This window comes from Atractosteus spatula, chromosome 12, assembly GCF_055471065.1.
Source record: "Atractosteus spatula isolate fAtrSpa1 chromosome 12, fAtrSpa1.hap1, whole genome shotgun sequence".
Lineage (NCBI taxonomy): Eukaryota > Metazoa > Chordata > Actinopteri > Semionotiformes > Lepisosteidae > Atractosteus > Atractosteus spatula.
This window is the reverse complement of record NC_142717.1, coordinates 13,712,035-13,738,529: the sequence shown is the minus strand read 5'-3', so window position 1 is coordinate 13,738,529 and position 26,495 is coordinate 13,712,035. Positions and strand designations below refer to the sequence as shown.

The following is a 26,495-nucleotide window of genomic DNA, read 5'->3' as shown; positions in this document are numbered from 1 at the left end:
TTTCCTTGAGCACAGTTGGTAGGTCACAGGTTTGTGTTTCTAGTACATGTAACTCTTCTGTCTCTTCCATGTGTGTTATTCATTTCCTTTTTGGCAAACACCTGTTATTCATTTAATACATCCGGCGTTTCCCATTCGTATGCCTGAGACACTACACCTTTTGCTGTTCTTTTCAGTAGCTGTTGTGCTACTGAAAATCTGTTTGTTATTTTGTGTTCGCCTACGTTGCAGTAATCTTTTCCATCTCTCTTGGTCCATCTTGTGTTCTTTTGACATGTGTTTTCTTAGCTTTCGCTAGATTCCGTTCCTTTTTTTAATCGTTTTACAAACTGTTTTCTTTCTCTTTGTCCTTGTATGTTTTCTTAATTGATTTTCTGAGACCTTTTGGGTCATTCCTTTCTAGACATTGATTTACTTACTAGCTTTTTCAGATATAGGATGTTGACATTTCTTTTGAAAAGAGGTGTGTAAGGTGTGTTTCGGATGTTCGGCCGACTTGTGGTTATTGTTGTTTCTATGTCTGGGGTTACCTTGTATTTCTTAATTTACTGTAAGATGTTTAAATTGCATAATGATTAACAGATGCTTTTAAAGGACTACGCTTTGGCTGCTGCAATAATTGGGCTTTTTTAGGAACATTCATGGATTCTTTTCCCTCATATTGTCAGGTTGGGTTTTCTCTTTTTTAATTAATGTTTAATCTAAAGTTTTTCTTTTTATATAATAAAACCTTAACATTTAGAAAAACACTGGTATTACTAGAGCCTACATTTTTCTGGAATTGAAATTTGGTCAATCAGTAAGTCTTCCATGTAAATGCCCTCTTGCAGCTTATTGCATTTTGAAAGTAGGTGTCCTTTGATTTAAGAATGACTGTAACTTATTAATTGATGCATGCTGCTTACGAACAATGAAAACATGCACAGAGGAGGAGAGAGTACAAAGAAAGAGAATTACTCCTGCAGGAATCCTCTGCAAATTTTCATCTAGTTGATGATGGTTTTCAAACTCTGCAAAACTCAGGTTGCAATGTAATGTAATAACAAATAATTTGGGAATAACAAATCTCATGGTACTTTGTGATTTGAAAATTCCATTAAAATGTCTGTCCAACATTATTTGAACCAAACTCTGTGCCCAGTTTTGAATATTTTAAAATAGGCTAATTAAATGTTTTATTAGGGCCACATTCATAAAACTTTTATGATCATGCTTAATTAATACTTGCTTTTTCTTATAAGGAAGGAAGGAAAAATGTTAAAGAGTAACACTTTTAATAATATTATTAATATTAATTTTAATATAATATTAAAAGAGTAATATTTAATAATATTTAATTAAATGTTACCTAAAGTTAAATTGTTTTTAAATTTTATTTAGTAAAATTAGCTTTGGGCAGTATGTGTTATGTCCGGTGCTTGTGATGGAGTAAAGCAGCGGTCTGAGGTTCGAAAGGTGAACCCAAGTGCAGGTAAGAGTCAGGCTTGTGTGGTGAGAGCAGGCTGTGTGGTGTGTGCAGCAGCTGAGGAACACAGGCAAGTGTGGCAAACAAGTGGGCAAATGCAGTATGAGGGCAAAGTCAAGGTTCAAAGCTAGACCGACACAGAGCAAAGACGCAAACAGATAAACAAGCAAAGTTGAGCTGGACACAGTACAATAACAGGGAGAATCCAGGAGGCGTGGGCAGAGTGAATTGAGGGTCAGGAACTCAGGGTGATACGCAGCAGAACTCGAGATCTCAGGAAACTAGGAATGAAGCTAGGGTCATTCCTAGGGTCATAGTAAACACTGTAGCAGAGTCCAGAACAGTACCAGATCAGACCTTGTGCATGCTTCACCTGAGGCGAGGAAAGACATTATTGCCCTCCAGTGAAACAGACTTCCTGTGTGACTTTGTATCCATGGCAACTGGCACTGACAGACAAGGGAGCAAAGGCATGACCATCTGTCACGGTAGCGCTCGAGAGGCCCAGCATGACAACACGGTGGCGCGGTGGTTAGCATTGTGGAGGTGTATGTTCTCCTCTTGTTCGCTTGGGTTTCCTCCGGGTGCTCTGGTTTCCTCCCACAGTCCAAAGACTTATTGGTAGGATAATTGGCTTCTCGAAAAATTGACCCTGGTGTGAGTGTGTGTATGTGTGTGTGTATCCTTGCTAAGGACTGGCGTCCTGTCTGGGGGTGTATCGCTCTTTGTGCCCATTGCTTACCAGGATAGGTTCTCTGCACCCCTGAATTGGATGAAGCGGTGAAAAATATATTTTCTGTTTGGAAACTGTAAGTTGTAAATAAATATATTAATGATTTAAAGTAAGTCCAGATGTAATCCAGTGGTATCTGAGCGTAACAGTTATTAAGTGATCACAGGCTTTGCTTGTTGAAGTTAGTGTGGCGTGCGAGTATGAAACATTCTGCAATGGCATTTTGTCAGCATTCTGTCTCTTTGATGAAAGTCTTCAAGGCTGGGGATGGTCCCCTCCACCAGCTTTCAAAACAAGCAGTGGGAAACTGCAATACCTGTTAAGCAATATGTTTTATTAGCAGGAATGAAACATTACAGGTCTTATAAAAGAGTGAGTGTGCAGAATGGGGCTTAGGAATGCTTTCACACTGTCCTCTACAGTAGTTTTCAATCCTGGTCCTGCGGAGCCGCTGTCTGCTGGTTTTCATTCCAACTGGGCCCTTAATTTCACTGGTGTTCATTGATGCATTACAATAACTGGTCCATTTTTTTTACTCTTTTGTTTTGCACTCTTGTCTTTGGTTTCAGAGTTACCCTAGAGAATTTCTTTCAACACCAGCACGCAGAAACGTCATGCAGTTTCTCCTCAATTTGCTAATTAAGCATTTGCTCCCTCATTTTTTGACTAAAAAGCTCTTTATATGTGATCACTTTATGAGGAATACACACAGATGGGAATGATAATGCATCAGGCACTTCCACAATGAGCCTTTTTCCTTCTGTTTTAAGTCCAGTTGGTTACATTTTAGGTTCTACACCAGAACAAGGAAGGGACGTTCTGCAACTCACAAATTGCCACAGTGTTGATACTGATTACAAACCCAATTTAAAAGTTTTAGTAACTGAAATAAAATCTAAACACACAGATAAAATAGAAAATTCAATTCAAAGAAAAAATTCAAAGAAAAGTCAATTTGCCTGCAGTGAAGAACTTGACTAGAGCAAAAACCAGACTACCAACAACTGTTGTTCAGTAATAATTGATGCTATTACCTGATTGTATTAATTAATATTATTAATAATTGAAGTTTTCTTTTTTCAGACACTCACAGTGTGTAAAAGAACAAACATTCCGTTGTCTTTTATTAGCTTTATCTGATAAACTGAATTTTAAGAAAATCCTTCTCCGTGGATGATAAAGACATTTTATGTGCTTTTATGGGTGATTCATAAACATGACCACCTTACAAAAGAAGAATTCATACTAATGTAACATTGCTTGTGCATTTCACAGAGGTGTTATTTGTATAAATGGATGAAATTGTGGATGAGATCAGAAAATCTCTAACAAAAATATATGTATGAAAATCTGCATTGGGCAGTAGTCCAGAATTTCAGCAGGAGAATACAGTCCTTAACCTTAAATACTCCCAATACTTTCTGGTATGCTATGTCATTTTTTTTTCTTGGATATTCTCTCTGAGATTCAACTAAAAAAAGGCCATCTGTATGGTAAATAAAACAGGGAAGATTATCTTCAGTCTTCTGAGGCTGAGTCACGCATGGTTGAGTCCGAGTCACTAAATTTAATGAGCGTGATTGTGAGTCTGAGCTGCTAGAAATTCTGGAGAAATCCTGGATTCAAAACCTAGAAGCCTGTTAGATGGTCAGAGCTATGAGAATCCGCTTGTAAAATGATTGCCTTGTCATAATAAAGCCATTATAATGGAAGCTTAATACATACAAATGCTTGTTTGGCTTCATAATATGTTTTGGTATTTTGTAACACAAAGTGTCAAAATGCAACTAAATGCTTTAAGACCACATGTTGTAAGTGTTACAGTTAAGCACTTTTTTTTTCATCTGAAAGGCAGAATATTAAACTAATCATTTTCTGATTAAAAATGTGGAGATGAAAGGCTAGAATCCACTCTTACATCAGTGGAAATAATAAAAATTTTGTGGGGTAACTTTTTTTGTTGGAGGGGTTCTTTTGAAAATGTACTTCTGTCCTCTGCTTTTAGAGTACAGGCAGTACATACAGCCTGGTTGTAAAAAAAAAGACAAAGACAAAATTACATAAATTATAAACTGTAAATTATTCTCTCTTCTCTCTCATAGCACTGAACATTTTATTATTGGTATTTTGGATATCCGAAGTCAGTTGGACCCAGATTACAAAATGTTGAAAGAAAAAAGTAAAGTACTTGTTGAAGTTAAAGGAATGTATCTTTTAACTACACTGTTTAATACTATTAACAGTTATGCCTTCTTTTAAGCTTCTTTATTTTATAAGAATTATTGCAAAATAACATTTATCTACAATAAAATACATCAAGTCTAAAATTAATTACATACAGAAAGAAAAAAGAAGCAAAAAAACAAAACCATCAATTAATATGTAGATGGTTTTATATAATTTGCAGATTCCTACAATTTATGGAACTTCAATGCAAAATAAATAGGAAAGCATGCACTCGCATCTGTAAAATTATTAATGTTTTTTTTCCCAAACATTAAAATTACATTCAATCCAATTCAACTCAAATACAATGCAATCATAGAATGTATTTTACGCCCTCTAAGCTTTTCAGAAGTAAATTTAAAATACAAATAATTAATGAAGATGTGGAAAATCTTACACAGATTTGCAATATGTCCTAGGGATTTAAGGTTTTGGAATGAAATAATTAAAACAGTAGGATTTGTTTTAAGGGTTTTTAATAAGGAATCCACTTAAGGTAAGTATGTAGGCTATTTTGTAAAGTGAACAAAAAAAGCAACTGTATTTTAGTATAAAATATGTATTTAAACAATTATATTTACATATAATTCTCAGGCAAGAATTTACGGTCTACCACAGTGGTCTGAATTGTTATTTCTGTCTTTACCAGGAAATCAGCCACTGTTACTAGATACTAGACAAGGAAATGAAGCAAATGTGTACCCACCTTCTATAAACAGAATAACACACTTGTGCAGCCAGGGCTGATACAGAGCCAGTGGAAAGTTTTAGAATTTCCCCTCGCTGATGCCAAACTTCAGGTGGCTCACCTCCCACTTTGCCAGTACCATCCTCTAGCTTTGCTGAGCTTCCTGGCAAGGGAGACATTGAGCTGGCGTCCAAGCTAAAACAGCATTTGACACACAACCATACAATTCCTTTGACAGTTGTGCGTTTCCAGAAAAGCTGACTGGCCGTGCTCCCACAATTGGGCCTCTTTCAGTCGACAGAGGGTTGTGTGTGCGGACTTCACTGCTCCGTCTCTGACTACACAGAGGCTTTGTGTCAACCTTATATACAAAGTGCCTACTACTGCATAATCACTTGTGTCACATCACTCCACGTCACTCGGGGGGAGGCAGAGGGGGGAGGGGGTGTGTGGGAGGAAGGAAACTACAATTGTGCAAAAGGGGATTTCTATTACTCTGGAGGTAATAAACAATGCTCTTCTTTGTCTGTTCTAATTGTAAGAAATTAGTCTGTCCTTTCAGTGGAAATTGGCAGCTCTTAGTATTTGACATCCATAAATGAAAACAAAACAAATGAATGTAGTATTCATTTATAAAGAACTACAGTAATATTTATGTACTTTATGTAATATAGAGAAAGTAGAAACGTAGAAGTAGAAAAGTATGTAACCTTTAATAAGCAATATATACTATAATATGTGATATTTGAATATGTAAACTTAACATTTTAGTCTCTCAAATACTAAGAGCAGTCTGATTCTTATTTAAAGAATCATTACATTACATTAATATACCAGTATATGAAATATTAATATTCAAGTTAATCTGTCATTCATTTTATATTATGATCATACATATGATATTATGATATCATATATTTAATAATATCAATCAGGTTTCAGGGTTGGTATCACCTACCTATTGCTGTTTTCCAGTTTTTACTGAAGCACAGAAACAATACCATTTCATTACACAATACTCACCAATTTGTATTGTATTGTGAAAAATGGTGACACGCCTGTAATACAGTGCTTCCCTTACTGTACTCCCAAAATTGTGACCATGTATGTGCATGGTAAGAAATCTGTGGTTGTGAGTTTGCCTGTGTTGGTTATGTCTCCGATGTAATAATATGTTCACCTGGTTTTGAACATAAAGTTTCTACCCAAAATATCTCTGCAGCAGTCATCACATCAAGTTTATTTTAATCTTATATGAAACTCGGATAACATTTTTTTTCTTTGGAGAATAATGTAATAATGCACTGCTCTTTGTGCTAAAAATAATTTAGTTAAGCCTCCCCGTGCAATTCATGTAGAAAAGTTTTCCTTTGGGCATGTAGCTGGCACTCTGGAGAAGTAGTACTTCAAGCAGATGCTAGTCTGTAATCAGTAACCTTTGTTGTCACTGTCACCACAAGCCTTGATAACACTGAATAGTTTTAAAAGGTTTTGGAGCTTATTTCTCAGGCTGCTCAGTAATACCAATTTGTCTTTGCCTCCTTCTAATCTAATGTAATAACTGTTTGTGCTAATCCTTATCAATTGAACAATTCACATAATGTTCTATGACTATGTTCTCCTAATTGAGCTATAGAGAATGTTATTTACAATCGCAAATATTTGGTTTATTCTTACAAATACCATGGAACATACATTTTATGATGGTTTATTTTTGGTCAATAAAGGCCAAATGTGTTTTTTGGCTTTCTAAAGAATGGTTTCATAGGCCTTTAAATTACAAACCTGCAAGTTTGTATGTTCTATGTAAGACTTCATTTAATGTCTGTTAGTTTTTATTATTTATTACAGGGCAATGGTCTTTTCCATTTTGTCTGTGTAAAGGAGGGTTGTCTTTGTTTTATGCTTCTAGTTTTTTGTCTTCAGGGGCATTTGTTTGGAAGAAACTATTTAACTGGAGTATTTAGCTTTCTTACTAATGCCTTAATCTATAGTAAGTTTATTATTATTAATTGTGGAACTATGCACATTTTTAATTGCAAGGTTTTGATATTTTAGACTGTCAAAAGTTATGTTACTGAATGGTTTCCATGTTGTGGTTAGCAGGAGGCGCAAAACAAAGTTTTATTTTGAACGGGAGTGTAAATTTCTGTGGAAATGGGTGGTATTATTTTTTGCTAGCAGATCATTTTCAGCCAATGCTTGCTGAAGCAGCTTCCCACTCTATTATTCTTTGGTCATCTGAAATAAATGAATCCACAGTGGTCCTCTGTTTCATCCACCAGTGGTTCACATTAATTGTTTGTGCTGTGGTTCCTTAAATACATTCTGAGCATTTCAGCAGAATTCCAAGGAGACTATGATTCCTCGTGTGTCCAATGTGTTCACAAAGCTAAAACTTTTGCCTAACAATTATGCTGTTTTTTGATGTACAGTAAGATCTAAATTTTCCGATCCATATCTTTTGCGAGCGGATTTGAGTTCCAATGACAATTATGTAGACGAGAAGCATGATATGCAGGATGTATTTCAGGGCACTGTGCATTGTGTGAAACAACCTTCATAATGTGGCAATTTAAATGAAGTGATGTTTTACGCTGTCAGCACTTCACTGGCTACAGTTATTTTCAGACTGGTTTAAGTGTTGTCTGAATAAAAACAAAAATAATACTGGGAATGCAATTGTCTTCATTTATAACAAAAACCTGATTTCCCAATGACAGCAGCTGCTTCCATATTCAAAGCCAGGGTAATGTGATGTGAAATGCTGTCACTCTCTATAATCATGGATATCCATATTGACCATTCTGAAAGAAAGGGAAAGTAAACTAGCATATGATAGCATTAAACTCCATGGTTCTCTCAGGAAAAAAAAAACAGATCCAAAATATAGCAGAATAGTAAATTAACCAGCAAATATAATCCCAAATTCTGAGATAATATTCTGACATTTAAACTGTGTGGAAAAATAGAACATTTAGAATAATGTTAAATGTTAATGTAAAGTATTATACCTCAGTGGATCTTCATTTGGAAATAACTCCACTTTTGTGTTACATTACTTCATGCTGTACATTTATTGTTACAAAGCATGGAAAGTTGAAACTATAGTTTATACAGTTTGTACTGTAGATAAGAAAGCAAAACAACATCTTACATATTGTACATCACTGGTACAGTTGTTTAATCATTTATTGGTGTTAAAAACATCATTTCAGTTTAGTTGTTTCTCATCCTTTATGTGCTGAATTAGTAGAGCTATGATATAAGCACTCATTTTGTTAATGCTGTGATATTTGTGTTCATGAAATTTGTGTGAAAAATAAACTATATGCCCCAATGTCAATTAGAAGGGCATGCATTAACGTGGAAGGTTTTTTTGCAGCTTTCAAATTAAAGAATTAAACATTTGTACAGGCTTTTTGTTTTTGCACAAAGCTGTTTTTCAGAAGAGCAATCAGATCATACTTGTAATTGAAAGTTGCAGGCCTAGTACAGTATCAACACTTTTTTTCCATCATCTGCTGATAATATGTTTCAGCTAGGCTGTCAACTGTTAGCAGGGTTTTTTATCTCTCAGACTGATTTGTTTAGTCAGAAGTGTGACATAAATCTCTTTATCAAGCACATTCCACCTCACTCACACACTGTCTGGGATTAGAGTTCTCAAACCTTTGAGACAGATTACTGAAAATGCGTTCTTTGTTAAATAAATCTGATTAAGTGTATTTGGTAAAGAATACATATTCAGTAATCTGTCAATATCAAATCACATATATGATTAAAATCTAGTAATACTTTTAGGTACAGTATATTCCAGTGAATGTATTCATGCTAAAGTGAAATACTTCTTGTTGTTTCTTGTCATTTATTTCTTCTTGTCCTTTCTTATATTTTTGCAAAAAAAAGGTATAGAATATGCTGACATCAAAGCAACAATATAAAATATTTAATTTTATGGGAGGTGTATGTATCCATTTTTAATTATGAAACCAAAAAATGATCAGTAGGCTGGATTTGTTTGCCAAAAGAGCCCTGTGGAATGCACCGGTAGATGAATTTCCTGAAGAGTTTGTAATTCCTTTTATGGATTTTAAAGAGAATAAACATAATGATACTCCCTTAAAAATAATCAGAAACTTTGTGTTGAGGTAATAGTTTCCTGAGTCACTTTCCCAACTTAGTAGTTTAGTAGTTTTACGTCTATTTTAATGATTGACAATTCTTTTACGTAGAAAATAGTAGAAACATTTTTCTGTGTTTGCTATGCAAATTCTACAATACATTGTCAGCATGCAGTAATTATTCTCTATCTGGGAGATTGTTTATTATTCTTGTTTCTCTGAACTGGAATTTGTCCCAGTTTAAATCTGGCTGCAGTCCAACAAGGATCTCTGTAACTGAGCTGAAGGTTTCCGATGTGTGTAGAATTTGCAGTGGTGGAAGCTATACATTCTAAATATAGAAACTGCATTATTCACATGGGGAACAAGCAGATGAGACCCAACAGTTGATTTTCTTTCAACATAACTTTTATTAAACTGTAATCATTTATTGTCATGCCCTTTTTATGTGACATTTGACTCTTTGATTCTCTGTTACTTAATTTTGAAATTTACCATAAATTTTAAGTACTCTTTTGTGCAGTTCTGTTGCAAATGCAAGTGGAAATGAAGGCAGAGTTTTAATGCTACCTCATGGCATTCTTGTGCATCCTATTTTGTTTCGGCCTTGCCTGGAGATGTCTCCCCTCAGCATCCTGTGGTATATCTGCCTGGTAACCTGCCCTGACAGGCTACAGTACAGAACCTCTCAAGAGTAAGGTGACTCCTACTCCACATTAGTCTGGGTTTTTTTATGTTTGCCCTGGAGTAATTCCAGTCCAATGTGATGAGAAAAGTGTATCTGCTTTTGTTTAAATCTTTTTTTTCTTTAGATTACAGTCAAGTGTTTAATACCGTCTGAACTTGTTATAACATTTCCCATTTTCCTACATACATAATGTATTTTTCATTACGGATTGTAACAGAGTAGGAATCCATATGAATCATATTTTAACAATCTGAATTGTAGTGCAGAATTTACTGAATGGCAAGCCAACAACAGTGTGGGACACCCACTGTTAATGAGTGTCCTTCAGTCTTTTGTGTGAGTAAACCTAACGGTCTTTTGTGTGAGTAAACCTAACGCTGGGGTGACTCAAAACTAAACCACTGTAGCAGTATTAGTTGAGAAACATATATTTCTTTGGATTACAGTTACAGATGTTTCAGCAGATATGTTACCAAGCTTCTGGTGTGTACATGTGTGAACACCACTGAAACGTTATCCATTAGAAAGATGTATTGAATGTTCAAACTTGTCATATTTTTCCAAGAAAATAATTACTTTAAAAGTTTAGAAAACTTAACAGTTTCACAATTACAGTTGGGATCTCCAAAGTGATCTGCTTTTAATCTTGCACTGTAAAGATAGGAGTAAGTAGGAGACATTTTTTGCCATCAAAGGAGTAAGTAATGTTTCTAAGCAAGCAATCTGTATTTTTTTGTCTCTTAACAAGCAACCTCTCTCACAACAAACATCAGGTTGGACCTATGGCCCACTTCTTCTTGACTATTAAAGAAAATCTTTAGAATCCCACACAACAAAAGGAGATGGCATTTAGAATAAAGCTGAAGCACCATATTCTGTATTGTAAAATAAAAAAGAACTCATTTTTTTATATTGTAATATGGTATATGTATGATATAAAAATAATTCATGGAGTGCTAAATTACATTTTAAACCACTCTCATTTTGTACTTTCTGATTTCCCAGAATCCATAAACATATTTTCTTATACTATAATGTAATTAACATTGCATTCTGCTTTTGAAAGGCTGTAGGCCAGTCTCATCTTACCTCAGTGTCACTTCTGTATACTTGTATCAATGGAACATCAGCTGGTTAATGATTCATGTGACATGCATTATTGCACCTGCAGCATAGACACTTCATCAGAATGCAGTTCCCTAAATAGGTAAGACAGAGAGGTGGTATTCTTTGCTGTTGCAGTTGGGAACTTATAAAATCACTTACAGTACAGCACTGCATTTGAATGGAAGATTAAAGAGACAAAAAGTTAAGCAAATTTCAGATACAGTAGAATTTTTAAAGTTACCTAGGTTTTTACCTACATTTTATTAATATGGAACCTATTGTAAACATTGCAATTCAATGTATTTACTATTCACAGCTTATGCTATTCTTATTATGCTTTCCAACATATTGTGTATTTTATGGTTTATGTATTTTAAATGGGCATTATATTTTAGTGTTAAATTTACATGCTGACAATTTCTGAAGTCGAATATTTTATTAAACATGTTATAAAGGATTAGAGGAATCAGAAATAAAACATGCACCCATAATACTGATCTCAGAAACATTAAATGTTGCCTAAGAAATGTGTGAAACTGCCACAGTTTCAATCCCTGAGATCACTACTATAGTGCCCTGTTTAGATGTTTCTGTCTACAAAAGATATTTCATTACATTTTTGTAATGTTCGACTTGAAGGTTGTTTGAAATGATTTCATTTATGATATATCTGTTTTCCTAGTCTAGTCAATTATATTGCATTGCATTGAGGCTATGTTTAAAATTTATTTACCATCATTTCCTGTGCAATGGCAGTATTTGGTAATGGCAGAATAATAAAACTGACAAGGTATTAGTTAACACTTAAAAATTGTTCACAACACCACGAGTCAGGCTTGCTTATACTGTTTGAACAAAGTTAAACACCTGAAAAGGCTGTGCTAAAATCTTTAGGAAAATATTACTTAACAAAGGAATTGATCATTCCTTTCGTATTCTAAACAAAAATGATTCCTTGTGAATTTATTTATCCTGTTTGGTTGATATTATGTTTGTAGATATGCAAAGGATTCAGGAACACCTGACATACATAGTTAACATGAGATGTTGTTTAGAGTATGAACAAAGATGTGAGTTTGGAGTGAATTTTCTGCAGTTGATGTCATGAGTATTGTGATAATTCAAATATTGTTTTGTACATAATATAAAGAAAGTATGTTGATATTTGTTAAGATTGCAAATGTAGAATGTCTCTGTCTTTTGCCTGACAGATTTATGTGATGTTAAATTCACATTTTGCATTGCTCTTATTAATGGGCCACTGGAGGCCGCCAGTACAGCCTCTAGAGTTTCGCGTGTAAGTAGTTTCTCCTGGTGTCAGTGAGTGATTGGTTATTACGGAATGCGGAATTTCACAGAGGTAGTCAGGAGACTGGGGAGAGTTGGTATTTGAAGTGTAAGTGTGTAGTTTGTAGTAATTGTTAGAGTAGCGCAAGGACAGTGGTAGCCTCCCTATCTAAAGCCATTATTGTTACAATATATTTGTAGAAGTCATTTTCCTGTATTATTAAGGTCTTTTGTTTTCTGTATTGTTTTATGTTAAACCTTTTTGAAAAATAAATCCACTACACCTACATCATATAGATCAGGGTAAAAATCCCCTGCACCATGTCACCACAAGTGAAGATATTCCACCTTAGTCACTTTCAAAGTGCATTTAAAAAATACGCAATAAAAATGTACCTCCAGAGAGCTCATTAAAAGTTCAGATCACTTATGTCGTTAATAGTACTGTCATCACCTTCTATTGCAAATGCATCACTCATTGTAAAAAGTCTTACATATTTATACAGACATTTAGTTCAATAATAAGTCTTTCAAGCATTAAAAAAACAGATAAGTAATGCTCAGTAACTCAAAAGTACAACTGTTCGATTTTTTTCTGTACATTCTTTAAATACAGCTACTTGTTAAACCTCTCCAGCCAAAATTACTGTCTGCATTAGTTTACATACCTTCATGCAGAACTCTACAACACTGTTGTGTCTCCACTATAACCCTATCCTGCCAGCTTACTGTTCTTAATTACATCTTTCTCCTGCAAGCCACCTACAGCTGTTGTCTGCCAGGAGCTCCATACAACTCCTTGTTCTTATCAGAGGCAGTTGATTAATTATTCTGGTTTTTGTAATGCAGACACCACTTCATGCTTCCCACTGTCTTTCCATAAACATGCTTTATGCTTCAGTATCGCTAATAAATTAAAGTGCAAATTCTAAGAATCAGAGATGAAATGAAATTTGTAATCTTACTTGTGGAAAAGAGGCTTTATCCGTACCGCAGTGGGGGTACTTAGAGACACAGAAGGACAATAATAAAAGCATTCATTCAACAGTGAAATTAACAAAATATACATAGACGTTGCAAGCCGTGTGTAAATAGGAACAAAATTTCCTCCAGAATTCTCTATTGGCAATAGCCCATTTCATCCACTGTAATGGAAAACAGATCATAACACTTTTTGCAGTTTTTTCAAAACCCATGTTTTATTAGTGTTTTAAAATCAAAGCCAAAACACTCCAAGCAGGGTAATTTGACTTGCATGCTGCGGTAATGAATTAAAATGTATTCAAAGAAACATGGGAAAAATACAGTTTAAAAAAAACATATCTACCTTAAGAGCAGTAGTACTCATTGACATTTTTGGGTTTGTTTTTGCTATGTTCTTCATTTTCAGAATTTACTAAAGAACATCTGCATGTGGTAATTAAAAAAAACTTTTTTGTACCATAATTTATTAAAGCTCAGCCAATATTATTTCCTCATCAGATGCTTTGAAATAACCTAACAAGTCTTATGATAAATCTTCTTTTACAGGTTAACAGTTCTTGAAGCATATGTATTTTATTACATAACCAAACCCTACCAAAGGAGTGGAAAGAATGTTACAACAGAATTATGTGCTAATCACCTTATCTGCAATCTCAGAGGATTAGTAAAACAATGATAAAGGGGTCATTCCTCATGAAATGTACTTTTTCATAGAGTAACGCAAACTGAAACAGTCTGGACGTCAAATTTTCAGCTCTCTAATTCATCACTGAAAATGCTCCAGTATTTGAAAAGAAACAAGTTCTTAGAAATAAAATTCTTGTGATATTGGAAGAAGCTTTTTTTTCTGTTCTGCTGTCAGAACTGTTTGAAATAAATATCACTCAATTCAATAAAGTGTTTCTCTGAATAAAGAGCAAGCAATTGAAGAGAACACAAACATTACAATCAGAGGTGGGCTGTATCAGGGACTCATGTCTTTTGTGGGTAGTGTGCTAAGGTTATTCTTTATGGTGGTGAGATTCTACTGATTCTACTTGTCATGTGTGAGCTGAATACAGAATTTCACAATGCTGCACAGAGATTTGTTTAACTTTTCATATCAAAGCAGAACAAGTATGGAAACAACCGTGTGTATTATAGTCTGAAATTTTTTCATCCCTTAGCAGGTGTGTGCTTTGCAGTTTGAAAATCTCTATTATATTCATTATGTTATATGGAGAAATGTGGAAATTGTTGGCTTTATGAAAAAGAATGATGTCTCCAATTTAGCACCTTGCTATCAGATGATTGTATATGTTATTTTGCTCCATTGTCACTATATCCGAATAAAATAATGGGGTCCTTATATCAGCTGTCAGAAACTGAATATCCCTGTGGCGATAAATTTCCTCTTAAAATGTCTTCCTTAAGCCCCTGCTCTTCCCCAAAATGGTGAAATTCCATCTTGTGTGCTTCTTATAGAGTAAGGGTCTTACACAAGGAAGGCCTGTTGCTGAAAAGGGGTATATAGTGGTTAAAATGAATCCAGATGTGACACTGATTTAAAGTCGTATTGTGGTCAGTGCAGTAGAAGTACACCAGCCTGAAATCACCACTGTGAATAATTCTAATTATTTAGATCTTTCTTTTTCATTTTGGAAGATTTAATTCTGGAGAATTTGCTGCATATATTTTGAAACCACAGGTGGAATTGTAACATGTTGGATTTTTAAATGAGCCGTGCTCTTGGATTTTCATCAGAACAGACTTTGAGTGGCAGCAGTCATGGTTGATGTCTTTCAGCTGCTGGCCTGTATCAGCAGGTGCTGACGTTACTTAAGGTGATCACAAGCCACAGAAATTGACCACAGTATTTTTATTCCAGTAAATAAAGTTGATTGAAACTGGCAACTTATTTTATGATTTTCCTCAGGGGAAACAGAGAGAGCCTCATTCAATAAATGGTAGTAATGCATTTTGCAGGTGGAAGGCACCCTTACCACATGCTGAGCACACCTCCTGTGTTAACTAAGAGAAGCACTGCTAGCCTAAAGTGCAACTCGGCATGCAGAACGCTTACCATATAGTTCCAAGTTCAAGTCATTTAGACAAATGAGTAATGCTAATGACCGCTAATGCATGCAAATGGCATCTCTAAATACATCCCAAGGAGTTGTGCAACACACAAACAGAATTCAAGAAAGGGTGCTAACTTCACTGTGTGTCTCGGTGCATAGTAATGCCCAAGTGTGTTGAAAGCAGGTAGTATTCCTAATTATGCAAGTAATTTTTTGGGGAGAAATGTTGAAATTGGTTTTCTGAAAGAGGCAGGATGGAACGTTACATCTCCAGTATACTGGGTCTTCTTTCTGTGTTACAACAATAGTATGTGTAAGAAGAGGAAAACATAGACATTGCAAAAGAAAGTATTTTTACCAGTCTGTTGTGGATACATAATGTGCTGTGGTTAGTATTTTCTTCATTGTGCATAATGGCATCTTTCATTAGCTACACCTGCATTTTATGTACAGTATGTCTTCTTAATCTGCAACTGAAAATAGAGGTGGTGTAGATAATTGTTTGGGACTAGTTAATTATGAAATGTTTAAGTTTTAGTGTTATCATTAATATATATTTTTACATCTTATGCACTGTTTTCATAACAATTATATTAATATAGCGAGGGCATTAAAAGCAAAATGCTATTAGTTCCATGCTTATTTGTAACATTTTAAATGCCTATGTATAATCATTTAATTTCAATATATGATCAAAATATCAAGGCCGCAGCCACTGTATTTACATTTTAAATCTGAGTTTTTCCTTCACCAGTCACATTTACCCCCCATAAGTTAGTCTGGAAAGTGTAATTATTTTTGGCTGTCATGTTTTTCATCTATAATGCATAGGAAAGACAACTTAAATTGTTCATTAAAGGAAATAAAGTTCCTTCCACTGTGTCAAAGTAGATACAGTGGATTAAGATTGGACTTTATGTTTTGGCTGCTTTGATTTTCTTTTGCCCTCAACCCAGTACAGTGAAAGCCAATGATGGTGTATTTATTGGCATGTCTCTGTATCACCTTTGACCTCAACCTCTCTGCTTGTTAAATCTAGTAGAAGCTGGATGGACCCCAGATGTATCATCCTGTGTGTACTTGCCTCTGACATGCATAATTGTTTTTTTACCTCATGCAAAGCAAAACCTATGGCTTCTTTCAATTTGTAAACCTTGTGATCTGATTGCTACCTGCTTGTTTTGTGAATGAGCCTATTTTGGGTTCATCAGAATACAGAATATAAAGATTAAGAGGTGAAGTGGCCTCTCCTTTGTTTACCTTGTCTTATGGCTACAATTAGTGTCTTAATACTCAGCTGAGTTTCCAAAAGCCTTGGCAATACACTGGGATTGCTCTCTTCTGCAGAGCGTGGGTCTTAGATGTGTTATTAATTACTGGCTCACTTCTCGTATTTTCCCTGACAGGAGCCTCAGCTGCACTTTATTATTCAAAGGTTAATGTAAACTGAGAAGTAGGCAAATTAAAATTCTTAGGGTGCCTTTCAAGTTGATTCAGTGTGACCCTTCAATGAGATGATTGGATATACGTTTATAGGCTCAGCGATTGTGTTTGAGTGGCAATACATGTGTAGCTATTGATAGTTAAATGTCTTAATGCATTTTTTTCTGCGTCTGTTATGTGTGAGAAAAGATATTAAATCTTGTGTTGCAAGTCCTTTATCTGTACTTAAAAACCAGTAGAAATAATAATTTGTTAAAAGCCTTTTATTATGGACTTTTATAATTATACAACTTGCTCTGTAACAGCTGAGAAAAGATTTAGTTGTTTTGTATGTCCAGTTCTTGTAATGGATTTTGAATGTGATATATTTGAGTTATTTAAATGATGTGTTTGCCCTAGTTGGGTAGATCCAATTACATATTTCTAGCACTATTATGAAATAAATTGTTTTTTGTCAAAGTAAATACTTGATTTTCCCAGTAATTATAATTTATATACGTCATGAATTAAACATAAAACACCAGCACAGATGTTGCTGTAGAAGGTAATGTGCTGTCCATAGCCTTTACAGTGGTGAGAACCTACTGACATGTGAGCTGAATACTAAATCTCACAATGCTGCATAAAGGTGTAACTTCTGGTACCAAAGATGGAAAATTATGAAAACAACTTCATGCTTAGTAGCGTTAAAATTTTACATACCAACATTATGTACTCTATGTACATTTGTAAAGAAGGAATTTAGAAATCATTATTGATTGGTTTCATGAAAAGGGTGTGGCATGAAGAATTATATCTCCGATTTGGTGCAGTACACTCAGCTACTGTAGCTGTATAGAACTTTTTTGCTCCATTGTCACTATATCTGAATAAAATAATGGGGTCCTTATATCAGCTGTCAGAAACCGAATATCCCTGTGGCGATAAATTTCCTCTTAAAATGTCTTCCTTAAGCCCCTGCTCTTCCCCAAAATGGTGAAATTCCATCTTATGTGCTTCTTATAGAGTAAGGGTTTTACACAAGGAAGGCCTGTTGCTGAAAAGGGGTAGATAGTGGTTAAAATGAATCCAGATGTGACACTGATTTAAAGTCTTATTGTGGTCAGTGCAGAAGAAGTACACCAGCCTGAAATCACCACTGTGAATAATTCTAATTATTTAGATCTTTCTTTTTCATTTTGGAAGATTTAATTCTGGAGAATTTGCTGCAGTATATTTTGAAACCACAGGTGGAATTGTAACATGTTGGATTTTTAAATGAGCCGTGCTCTTGGATTTTCATCAGAACAGACTTTGAGTGGCAGCAGTCATGGTTGATGTCTTTCAGCTGCTGGCCTGTATCAGCAGGTGCTGACGTTAATTAAGGTGATCACAAGCCACAGAAATTGACCACAGTATTTTTATTCCAGTAAATAAAGTTGATTGAAACTGGCAACTTATTTTATGATTTTCTTCAGGGGAAACATAGAGAGCCTCATTCAATAAATGGTAGTAATGCATTTTGCAGGTGGAAGGCACCCTTACCACATGCTGAGCACACCTCCTGTGTTAACTAAGAGAAGCACTGCTAGCCTAAAGTGCAACTCGGCATGCAGAACGCTTACCATATAGTTCCAAGTTCAAGTCATTTAGACAAATGAGTAATGCTACTGACCGCTAATGCATGCAAATGGCATCTCTAAATACCTCCCAAGGAGTTGTGCAACACACAAACAGAATTCAAGAAAGGGTGCTAACTTCCCTGTGTCTGCACGTGATAAGCCTGAGGTGAAGTGTTCAAAAAATCTTGCTAGCATGTGAGAACAAAGGAGGTGGTGTTGTGTCACAGACCAAGAAAAGGGGAACAACATCAAAGTACCTTGAGCATTTATTTTTTGTGTGTCTATTACTTTTATATTTTATAAATCATATCTTGCTTGTAGATTTATTCTACATTAAACACGTAGAAAATTTACATTTAACATTAAAAAGCAGAAAAGGGGGATCAGGATAAATATTTTGGTCCATAACTATTCTTTTTTCACTACAGATAAAAACACACTTGGAACATGTTCATCAAGTTAAAAACCAGTTTCATATAGTGTGAGCTACAGGCCATTGTGATGTACACATACAGTGCCTTGCGAAAGTATTCGGCCCCCTTGAACTTTTCAACCTTTTGCCACATTTCAGGCTTCAAACATAAAGATATAAATTTTTTATTTTATGTGAAGAATCACCAACAAGTGAGACACAATTGTGAAGTGGAACGAAATCTATTGGATTTTTGAAACTTTTTTAACGAATAAAAAAATGAAAAGTGGGGCGTGCAAAATTATTCGGCCCCTTTACTTTCAGTGCAGCAAACTCACTCCAGAAGTTCAGCGAGGATCTCTGAATGATCCAATGTTGTCCTAAATGACTGATGGTGATAAATAGAATCCACCTGTGTGTAATCAAGTCTCTGTATAAATGCACCTGCTCTGTGATAGTCTCAAGGTTCTGTTGAAAGCGCAGAGAGCATCATGAAGACCAAGGAACACACCAGGCAGGTCCGTAATACTGTTGTGGAGAAGTTTAAAGCCGGATTTGGATACAAAAAGATTTCCCAAGCTTCAAACATCCCAAGGAGCACTGTGCAAGCGATCATCTTGAAATGGAAGGAGTATCAGACCACTGCAAATCTACCAAGACCTGGCCGTCCCTCTAAACTTTCAGCTCAGACAAGGAGAAGACTGATCAGAGATGCAGCCAAGAGGCCCATGATCACTCTGGATGAACTGCAGAGAACTACAGCTGAGGTGGGAGAGTCTGTCCATAGGACAACAATCAGTCTTACACTGCACAAATCTGGCCTTTATGGAAGAGTGGCAAGAAGAAAGCCATTTCTCAAAGATATCCATAAAAAGTCTCGTCTAAAGTTTGCCACAAGCCACCTGGGAGACACCCCAAACATGTGGAAGAAGGTGCTCTGGTCAGATGAAACCAAAATCGAACTTTTTGGCCACAATGCAAAACGATATGTTTGGCGTAAAAGCAACACAGCTCATCACCCTCAACACACCATCCCCACTGTCAAACATGGTGGTGGCAGCATCATGGTTTGGGCCTGCTTTTCTTCAGCAGGGACAGGGAAGATGGTTAAAATTGAGGGGAAGATGGATGCAGCCAAATACAGGACCATTCTGGATGAAAACCTGTTGGAGTCTGCAAAAGACCTGAAACTGGGACGGAGATTTATCTTCCAACAAGACAATGATCCCAAACATACAGCAAAATCTACAAAGGAATGGTTCACAAATAAACGTATCCAGGTGTTTGAATGGCCAAGTCAAAGTCCAGACCTGAATCCAATCGAGAATCTGTGGAAAGAGCTGAAAACTGCTGTTCACAAACGCTCTCCATCCAACCTCACTGAGCTCGAGCTGTTTTGCAAGGAAGAATGGGCAAGAATTTCAGTCTCTCGATGTGCAAAACTGATAGAGACATACCCCAAGCGACTTGCAGCTGTAATCGCAGCAAAAGGTGGCTCTACAAAGTATTAACGCAAGGGGGCCGAATACTTTTGCACGCCCCACTTTTCATTTTTTTATTAGTTAAAAAAGTTTCAAAAATCCAATAGATTTCGTTCCACTTCACAATTGTGTCCCACTTGTTGGTGATTCTTCACATAAAATAAAAAATTTATATCTTTATGTTTGAAGCCTGAAATGTGGCAAAAGGTTGAAAAGTTCAAGGGGGCCGAATACTTTCGCAAGGCACTGTATACAGTATATGAATAAAGGGGAATACATAAGTGTTATACTAAAGTAATCAATGCTTAAAATATGTACAGGCTTTTTATTTAATTATTTAAATATAGGTCCTATAAATTAATAACTACAAAATACGCATTGAGGTAGAGTAAAAACTACTTTTATTATTCAGAGATTACCATAAACTATGAGAATAGTTTATATTGTTAGGGATGCTTTCAGGTTGATGCAGTGTGACCTCATAATCTCATTTATATAAAAATGTGCATGTCAAGAATGAGTCACATGGATTTCTACACTTCTGCATCAGTTGTGAATTTGTAGGAAACGTTGTTATGATGGATTTTGGTTTATTTTTTTTAGTTGTATGTTTTTTCCCTGTTGAGAAGATTGTAGAAAATTGGAAATGCCCTTAATTTCATATGATCAGATTTTTATTGTGGTAAAATAGCTCATTTTTCCTTTTAAAGGAAGTGTAAGTGTCTCTATGTACACTTCATGTGGATTTCTGCAAGAACACTAGTGAAAATGGTACATTATACCGATTATCCTGCTGTTTCTGCTTTCCAGCTGGACAAATTGTGCCATAGGAAAAATGTACTAAGTAAAAGGAAGTAAGATTTTGCATTGGAAATGTGTCTCTGCCCATTGAAAAGCTGTTGCCGGGCATTAAACAATTTAAACTATTAAGCTTTTGTTAATGTTAAGGTACTGTTAATAATTATATATTTTTAAGAAATTAAAGGCCTAATTATACAAGTGTTGCCTGTTTAGTATGTTGTACAATGCACAACAAACATGAATAACAAAACAAAATAGATTTCCAAGAATGTTTTTGAAACTAACCGAAAACAAGACAACAATGACTCAGATTCCCTTCTCTTTAAAGAATTAGGCTCATAATGCAGTGTTAAAAGATTTCAAAGAATGTGTCCTTCACTGTGGAATTATTTTGTAGCCTGCTGTGTGCAAATATGAATAGTAAGTACTGTTTACTTAGCAGTCACGTGGGAGCCTTTCCACAGCAGTTAGGTTTGAGCACTGTATGAAGGGAATGATTAGAAATTTATCAATAAAGCATTCATTACCAATACTCAGAGTAAACAGTTAAAATGACAGGTAAATAGCTTTAAATGACACTTTGAAAGTGTAATATATTGACCATGTGGGTTAAAAGGTCTAGAAAATCTTTGAATTTAATGTCATTAACCTGCAGGCTGTGGTGAACACCCCCATGTCAATTAAAAAAAATACTGCTTTTTTTTTTTACTGGCTGTAGCCAGTGATTATAGAGGAGATTGATTTAAATCAATTAGCTGTCTCCCTGCTACATGGCACGAGTGCAACAGTCATGTACTGTAATTCTAATGCGCTGCTGATTTGTTTTGCATTCCGAAAGGAAACAGAAACAAGAAAAAACTGCTCACCTGCTCACAAAAATGTAGGATCCTGCAGTTATTTTTATGCCCAGCCGATTTAGTATACGAGCTGTGAGAAGCCCAGCTACAAACTCCGAAGGCAGCACAAAGGGGAGTGTAAATGAGGAAGTGCAAGCAGACTTCTCCTTCTCACCATCTTCTAGCCAGTTGTATTTTATCACATCAGAGGAAGTAACACCCTGCCAGCAGCCATATCACCCTGCAACTCAAAACTGGCAACCCACGGAAGCTCAGCAGGTGTGAGCCTGGTCAGTACCTGGAATCTGAGATCTCCTGGGAAAAACTAAGGTTGCTGCTGGAAGAGGTGTTAGTAAGGCCAGCAGGGGGCGCTCACCCTGCGGTTCATGTGGGCCCTAATGCCCCAGTATAGTGGCAGGCGGAGCGACGCGCTGGTTGGAGTATTCTCGGTTGCATTTAATGGCAACGTCAGCTCAAAGATTTGGTTCAAACCACGAAATGGAGACGGGCGTGCCAACAAGCGGATCCTGCTGATGCGGGAATAACACTTGGATGAGAGAGAGAGGAAGTAACACCCTGTACAGGAGGTTCAGCTCTGACTGGTGAAGAGGCATATTTCTCACCAACAGCACTGGAGGTCACTGTGTTGCTGAGAGCTAAGAGAGCCCTGCCAACAACTCCTGTACCACTTGGGCAATCTAGTCAGCTAGTGACCAGGCTGGAGCCCATGATCATAGAGCACCTTTACCAGATAAGCCACTCGGGGATACCCTGTAGCGTTAACTAGCAAAATACATCAACTGTGATTCACATGACACTGAGCCATTATAATGTATACATAATGGTACTGAAGTAAAATTCCCAGCAGTGCTAAGAAGCGAGCAGACACATGAGTTAAGAGAATCCCAGGTTTGAGAAGAGGGCATGCCTTTCTGTGACAGCATAGCTGGTAGGATAAGATAAGATCACTTTATTGGCCATATACAGTTTCTTGTATTAGGTATTTGTCTTTTCCCATACCACAACTTGCTCTCCATGAAACACACAAACAGGGAGAAAAGCTTGGGATCAGAGCGCAGGGTCAGCCATTTATACGGCACCCCTGGAGCAGCTGGGGTTAAGGGCCTTGCTCAGGGGACCAACGGAGTAGGATTTGTCTGCCGGCCGCGGGATACGAACCGGCAATCTTCAAGCCACAGGCGCAGATCCTTAGCCACAGAGCCACTGTACATTGCGGTGTGGCATTTACCTTATGAAGAGAAAAGTGTATTTACTCATATAGTATGTGATGAAGTCAGAAATCCCGCTTTGCAGTGTTACAGCCTCATGCTGGCAACACAACCACATTTTGGGGCACCAGGAAGTAACATTACTGGATTGGTTTTGCGAGGATTTGTAAAGGATTGAACTCTGAAGCAACTACTTGTTATGCCTGGTGACAGGTCATGCCATGGTCAATTATAAAAAAACCATCTGCTTTGCACAGATGATCATAGCTGTTTCATTGAAAAGATAGAAGGGCCTCCAGAGAACCTAGTTCTATTTGCAGAAGATAACATTGCTTGGCAGATCACTGATTGTTACTGTTCAAAAACTAATATTGTATGGGGAATTTGGATCTTCCTGCTCTTCTGTTGTGACTCTAGCTGAATGGGTAAAATTTGACGGTTGTTATAGAAATCTGCACACCCTGCTTGATATATTTGCATGGCAGAGTTAAGATTTCAGCACTCACTTCACAGTATGGTAAATCTATTCTACCGCCTCTGGACATCTAGGACATAGATGAACAGTTGTCTTGAACCATGCAGTCATCTTGGTAAAAGTCAAAAACACTATTTAGCTCCTTCGAGATTTTACGCTGATATCTATCAGTGTCCAATTGAATCTCTGTGCTCTTAAATTCTGTCAGTTCTTGTAAGGTTCCTTGTAATGGAAGGGGTAACTTTATTAGCCTCCTCCTGTACCTGTTGTCATGGTTGCATTGCACATATGAGTAGAATGGTTTGCTTGAATCTCAGTTACTGTTATTTTATATATGTCAGACCGTATTTCAGGTTAAAGACTTTTCTAATAGCCAGAACTTTGGTGCAATTCAGCTTCTTTTCAGGGTAACAGCTGTAATTTTAATTGACTCATATAATAAATATCATGCTTGAACAAACAAAGTAATTTTATTCATTTCATTTTTTGTTCCTTCCAGTGCTGGGCCTAAAGGAGATAACATCTACGAATGGAGGTCGACGATCCTGGGTCCACCTGGCTCAGTCTACGAGGGAGGAGTATTTTTCCTAGACATCGCATTTACACCGGACTACCCTTTTAAACCTCCCAAGGTATGTAGAATTGCAGTGTCTTACTATACTACCTTAGATTGTGAAGTGCTTTAATTTTGTGCAACAGAAAAAATCAATTTGTAAAAGATTAAGTTGATTATCTAATGAAATATTAGAGACCTTGTTATACCAGCATGTCTAATTTGATTTAAATGTTTTTTTATTTATCTCTTCTTGCCTTTATGAATTGTGAAACCTTAAATATTACAATATCCTACAATATCCTTTCTGACTTCAGACGTTCATTTGCAAGTTGCACTGTACAGTTTATCAAACAATATCATACTAATTCACATATTTAATATCACAGACAAACAGGTGGAGAGAGCTTAAGTGTGATCAGGAATGTTATATAACTTGAAAAGAGTTCCAGAAGAAAGCATTGCAAGCATGTGCATTCCAGATGTATGTGCTTCAGCGATGTGCCCCTACTGATTACAGAACCTTTGATTATTATTGTTTATGTGGACCTATTCAGTCCAGGCTCATGAAACCCATGCCAATGAGTTCATTCCAGCCTAGTGTCTATCTTTCAGTATGCTAAGAGCCCAAATGGTCTGCAGATATGAGCCTGCCATCACTGCCGAACTGTATGAAAAAGCTTCCTTCCTTGATTGTGACAGTTTCTGAAATTTTAGTGAAATGCTCATTTTGTTCAAGTAACAAATCACTCTTGTGAATCAATCTGCATGATATTTGTGTTAAGATGATGTGCAGATAGGGCAGCATGGTGGAGCAGTGGTTACCTTTGCCAGACCAGGGGTGCTATCTGTGTGGAGTTTGTATATTCTCCCATTTTTATGTGAGTTTCCCCTCACAATCCAAAGATAAACTGGAAGGTTAGTTAGCTTCTGGGAAAACTGGCCCTGGTGTGGGTGTGGATGTAGATGTGTGTGTCTCTGTGTGTGCCCTGCCCTGGACTGGTGTCTCATGCTGGGCGTACCCTGGCTTGTGCCTGTTTTGTACCAGGATAGGCTTCAGCTCCTCCACAACGCAATATTTTTATTGTATATAATCCAATATTTTTATTGGGTTAGAAAATGGGTGGATGTTGTGTAGATAAGTTAAGATAAGTAGATAAGTATGATTACCTAAAATAAATCATAATATGTTCCTTCCAGACTCTTAAAAGGTTTAAATTTATGAAGTGGTTTCAAAGATCTCTCATTATACAATATTTTTGTGTCACCATCAAGTTAAATTAACAGACAGTGTTTTTAGCTTTCTTGTATGCATGTCACAAATGGAACTCCAGATCAGAAAGAGACTTCCTTTCAGCTGTTCATTGGTGACATCAGACATCACCAATGAGAAGGAAATGGTTTATAATAAACACTGATAAACTGAAGCTCCTGTGGGCTGACACAGCTGTGGTTTTTATGGTTTTAGCTGCTGTTTTAAGTTTCCCTAGACACTTTGGCCTGCTCCAGCAAAAACAAATGTCTTTGCCTAATAAAAAGGTTTACCATCATGTTTTGTGTGGTGAGTTAGGGACCAATAGAAAAGTTGTCAAAGTGTCCTGCAGGAATACAAAGCACCTTTGTCAAAATTCTACCATAAAAGACATACTACTGTCATTGTTTATAATGTGATCACCGCAGCTACAAATAGTCAAGACTAAACCACAGCTTATGATATAACCAGCAATAATCTTACATACAGTAATTCATGTCTACTTGTGAAAAGTGATTTAGTCTACATCACATAATAGATGTGGTTATATTTTGTTTGCACTTTTTTCTAAAGAAAATATTGATGATAGTTACCCTTCTTGCTATTCAGTTTTGTAGGTACCATTTCTAACAGTGTATTTTAATGTATTCATGTAATTGTATTTTAGTTAGTCAGAAACCTCTTTCTGCTGTGCCGACTGGAACTTGAAATGCAAATAATAAGAAACTTTTACTGAATTATTTTCTTAAATTAGTTAGGTTGCAAGATGGGCATATTTTTGAGCAATGTTAAGGAAAAATTGGAAAATACAAACGTATAAATTCAGCTTTTGAATTTACCGACAGGTACTAACACGTGTTTGCAGGACTTAAATGCACAGATGTCTCCAGCTTAACCCTACCTCATGCCTGGGCTCATTCCTAACTCAAAATGTAGCTGATCCCAGTCATCCCGATCTTATATTAACATTATGCCTAGGTATTCAGTTTTATTTTCCTGAATTAAAGAAAACATTGACGGTTATTTACTAGAGTTTATGTGTTTTAATAT

At 36.2% G+C, this 26,495-nt stretch overlaps 1 protein-coding gene across 5 annotated transcripts in view; it reads left to right on the top strand.

The window, feature by feature from the left end:
- Positions 1-26,495, top strand: part of ube2e2 (ubiquitin-conjugating enzyme E2E 2) — a 146,006-nt gene that overhangs the window by 103,700 nt on the left and 15,811 nt on the right. For all 5 annotated transcript variants that reach the window (XM_088928695.1, XM_088928694.1, XM_088928698.1 and 2 more), the window contains exon 4: positions 24,140-24,272. In XM_088928695.1, coding sequence (XP_088784821.1) covers positions 24,140-24,272 — 133 coding nt within the window. The remainder of the gene's footprint in view (positions 1-24,139; positions 24,273-26,495) is intronic.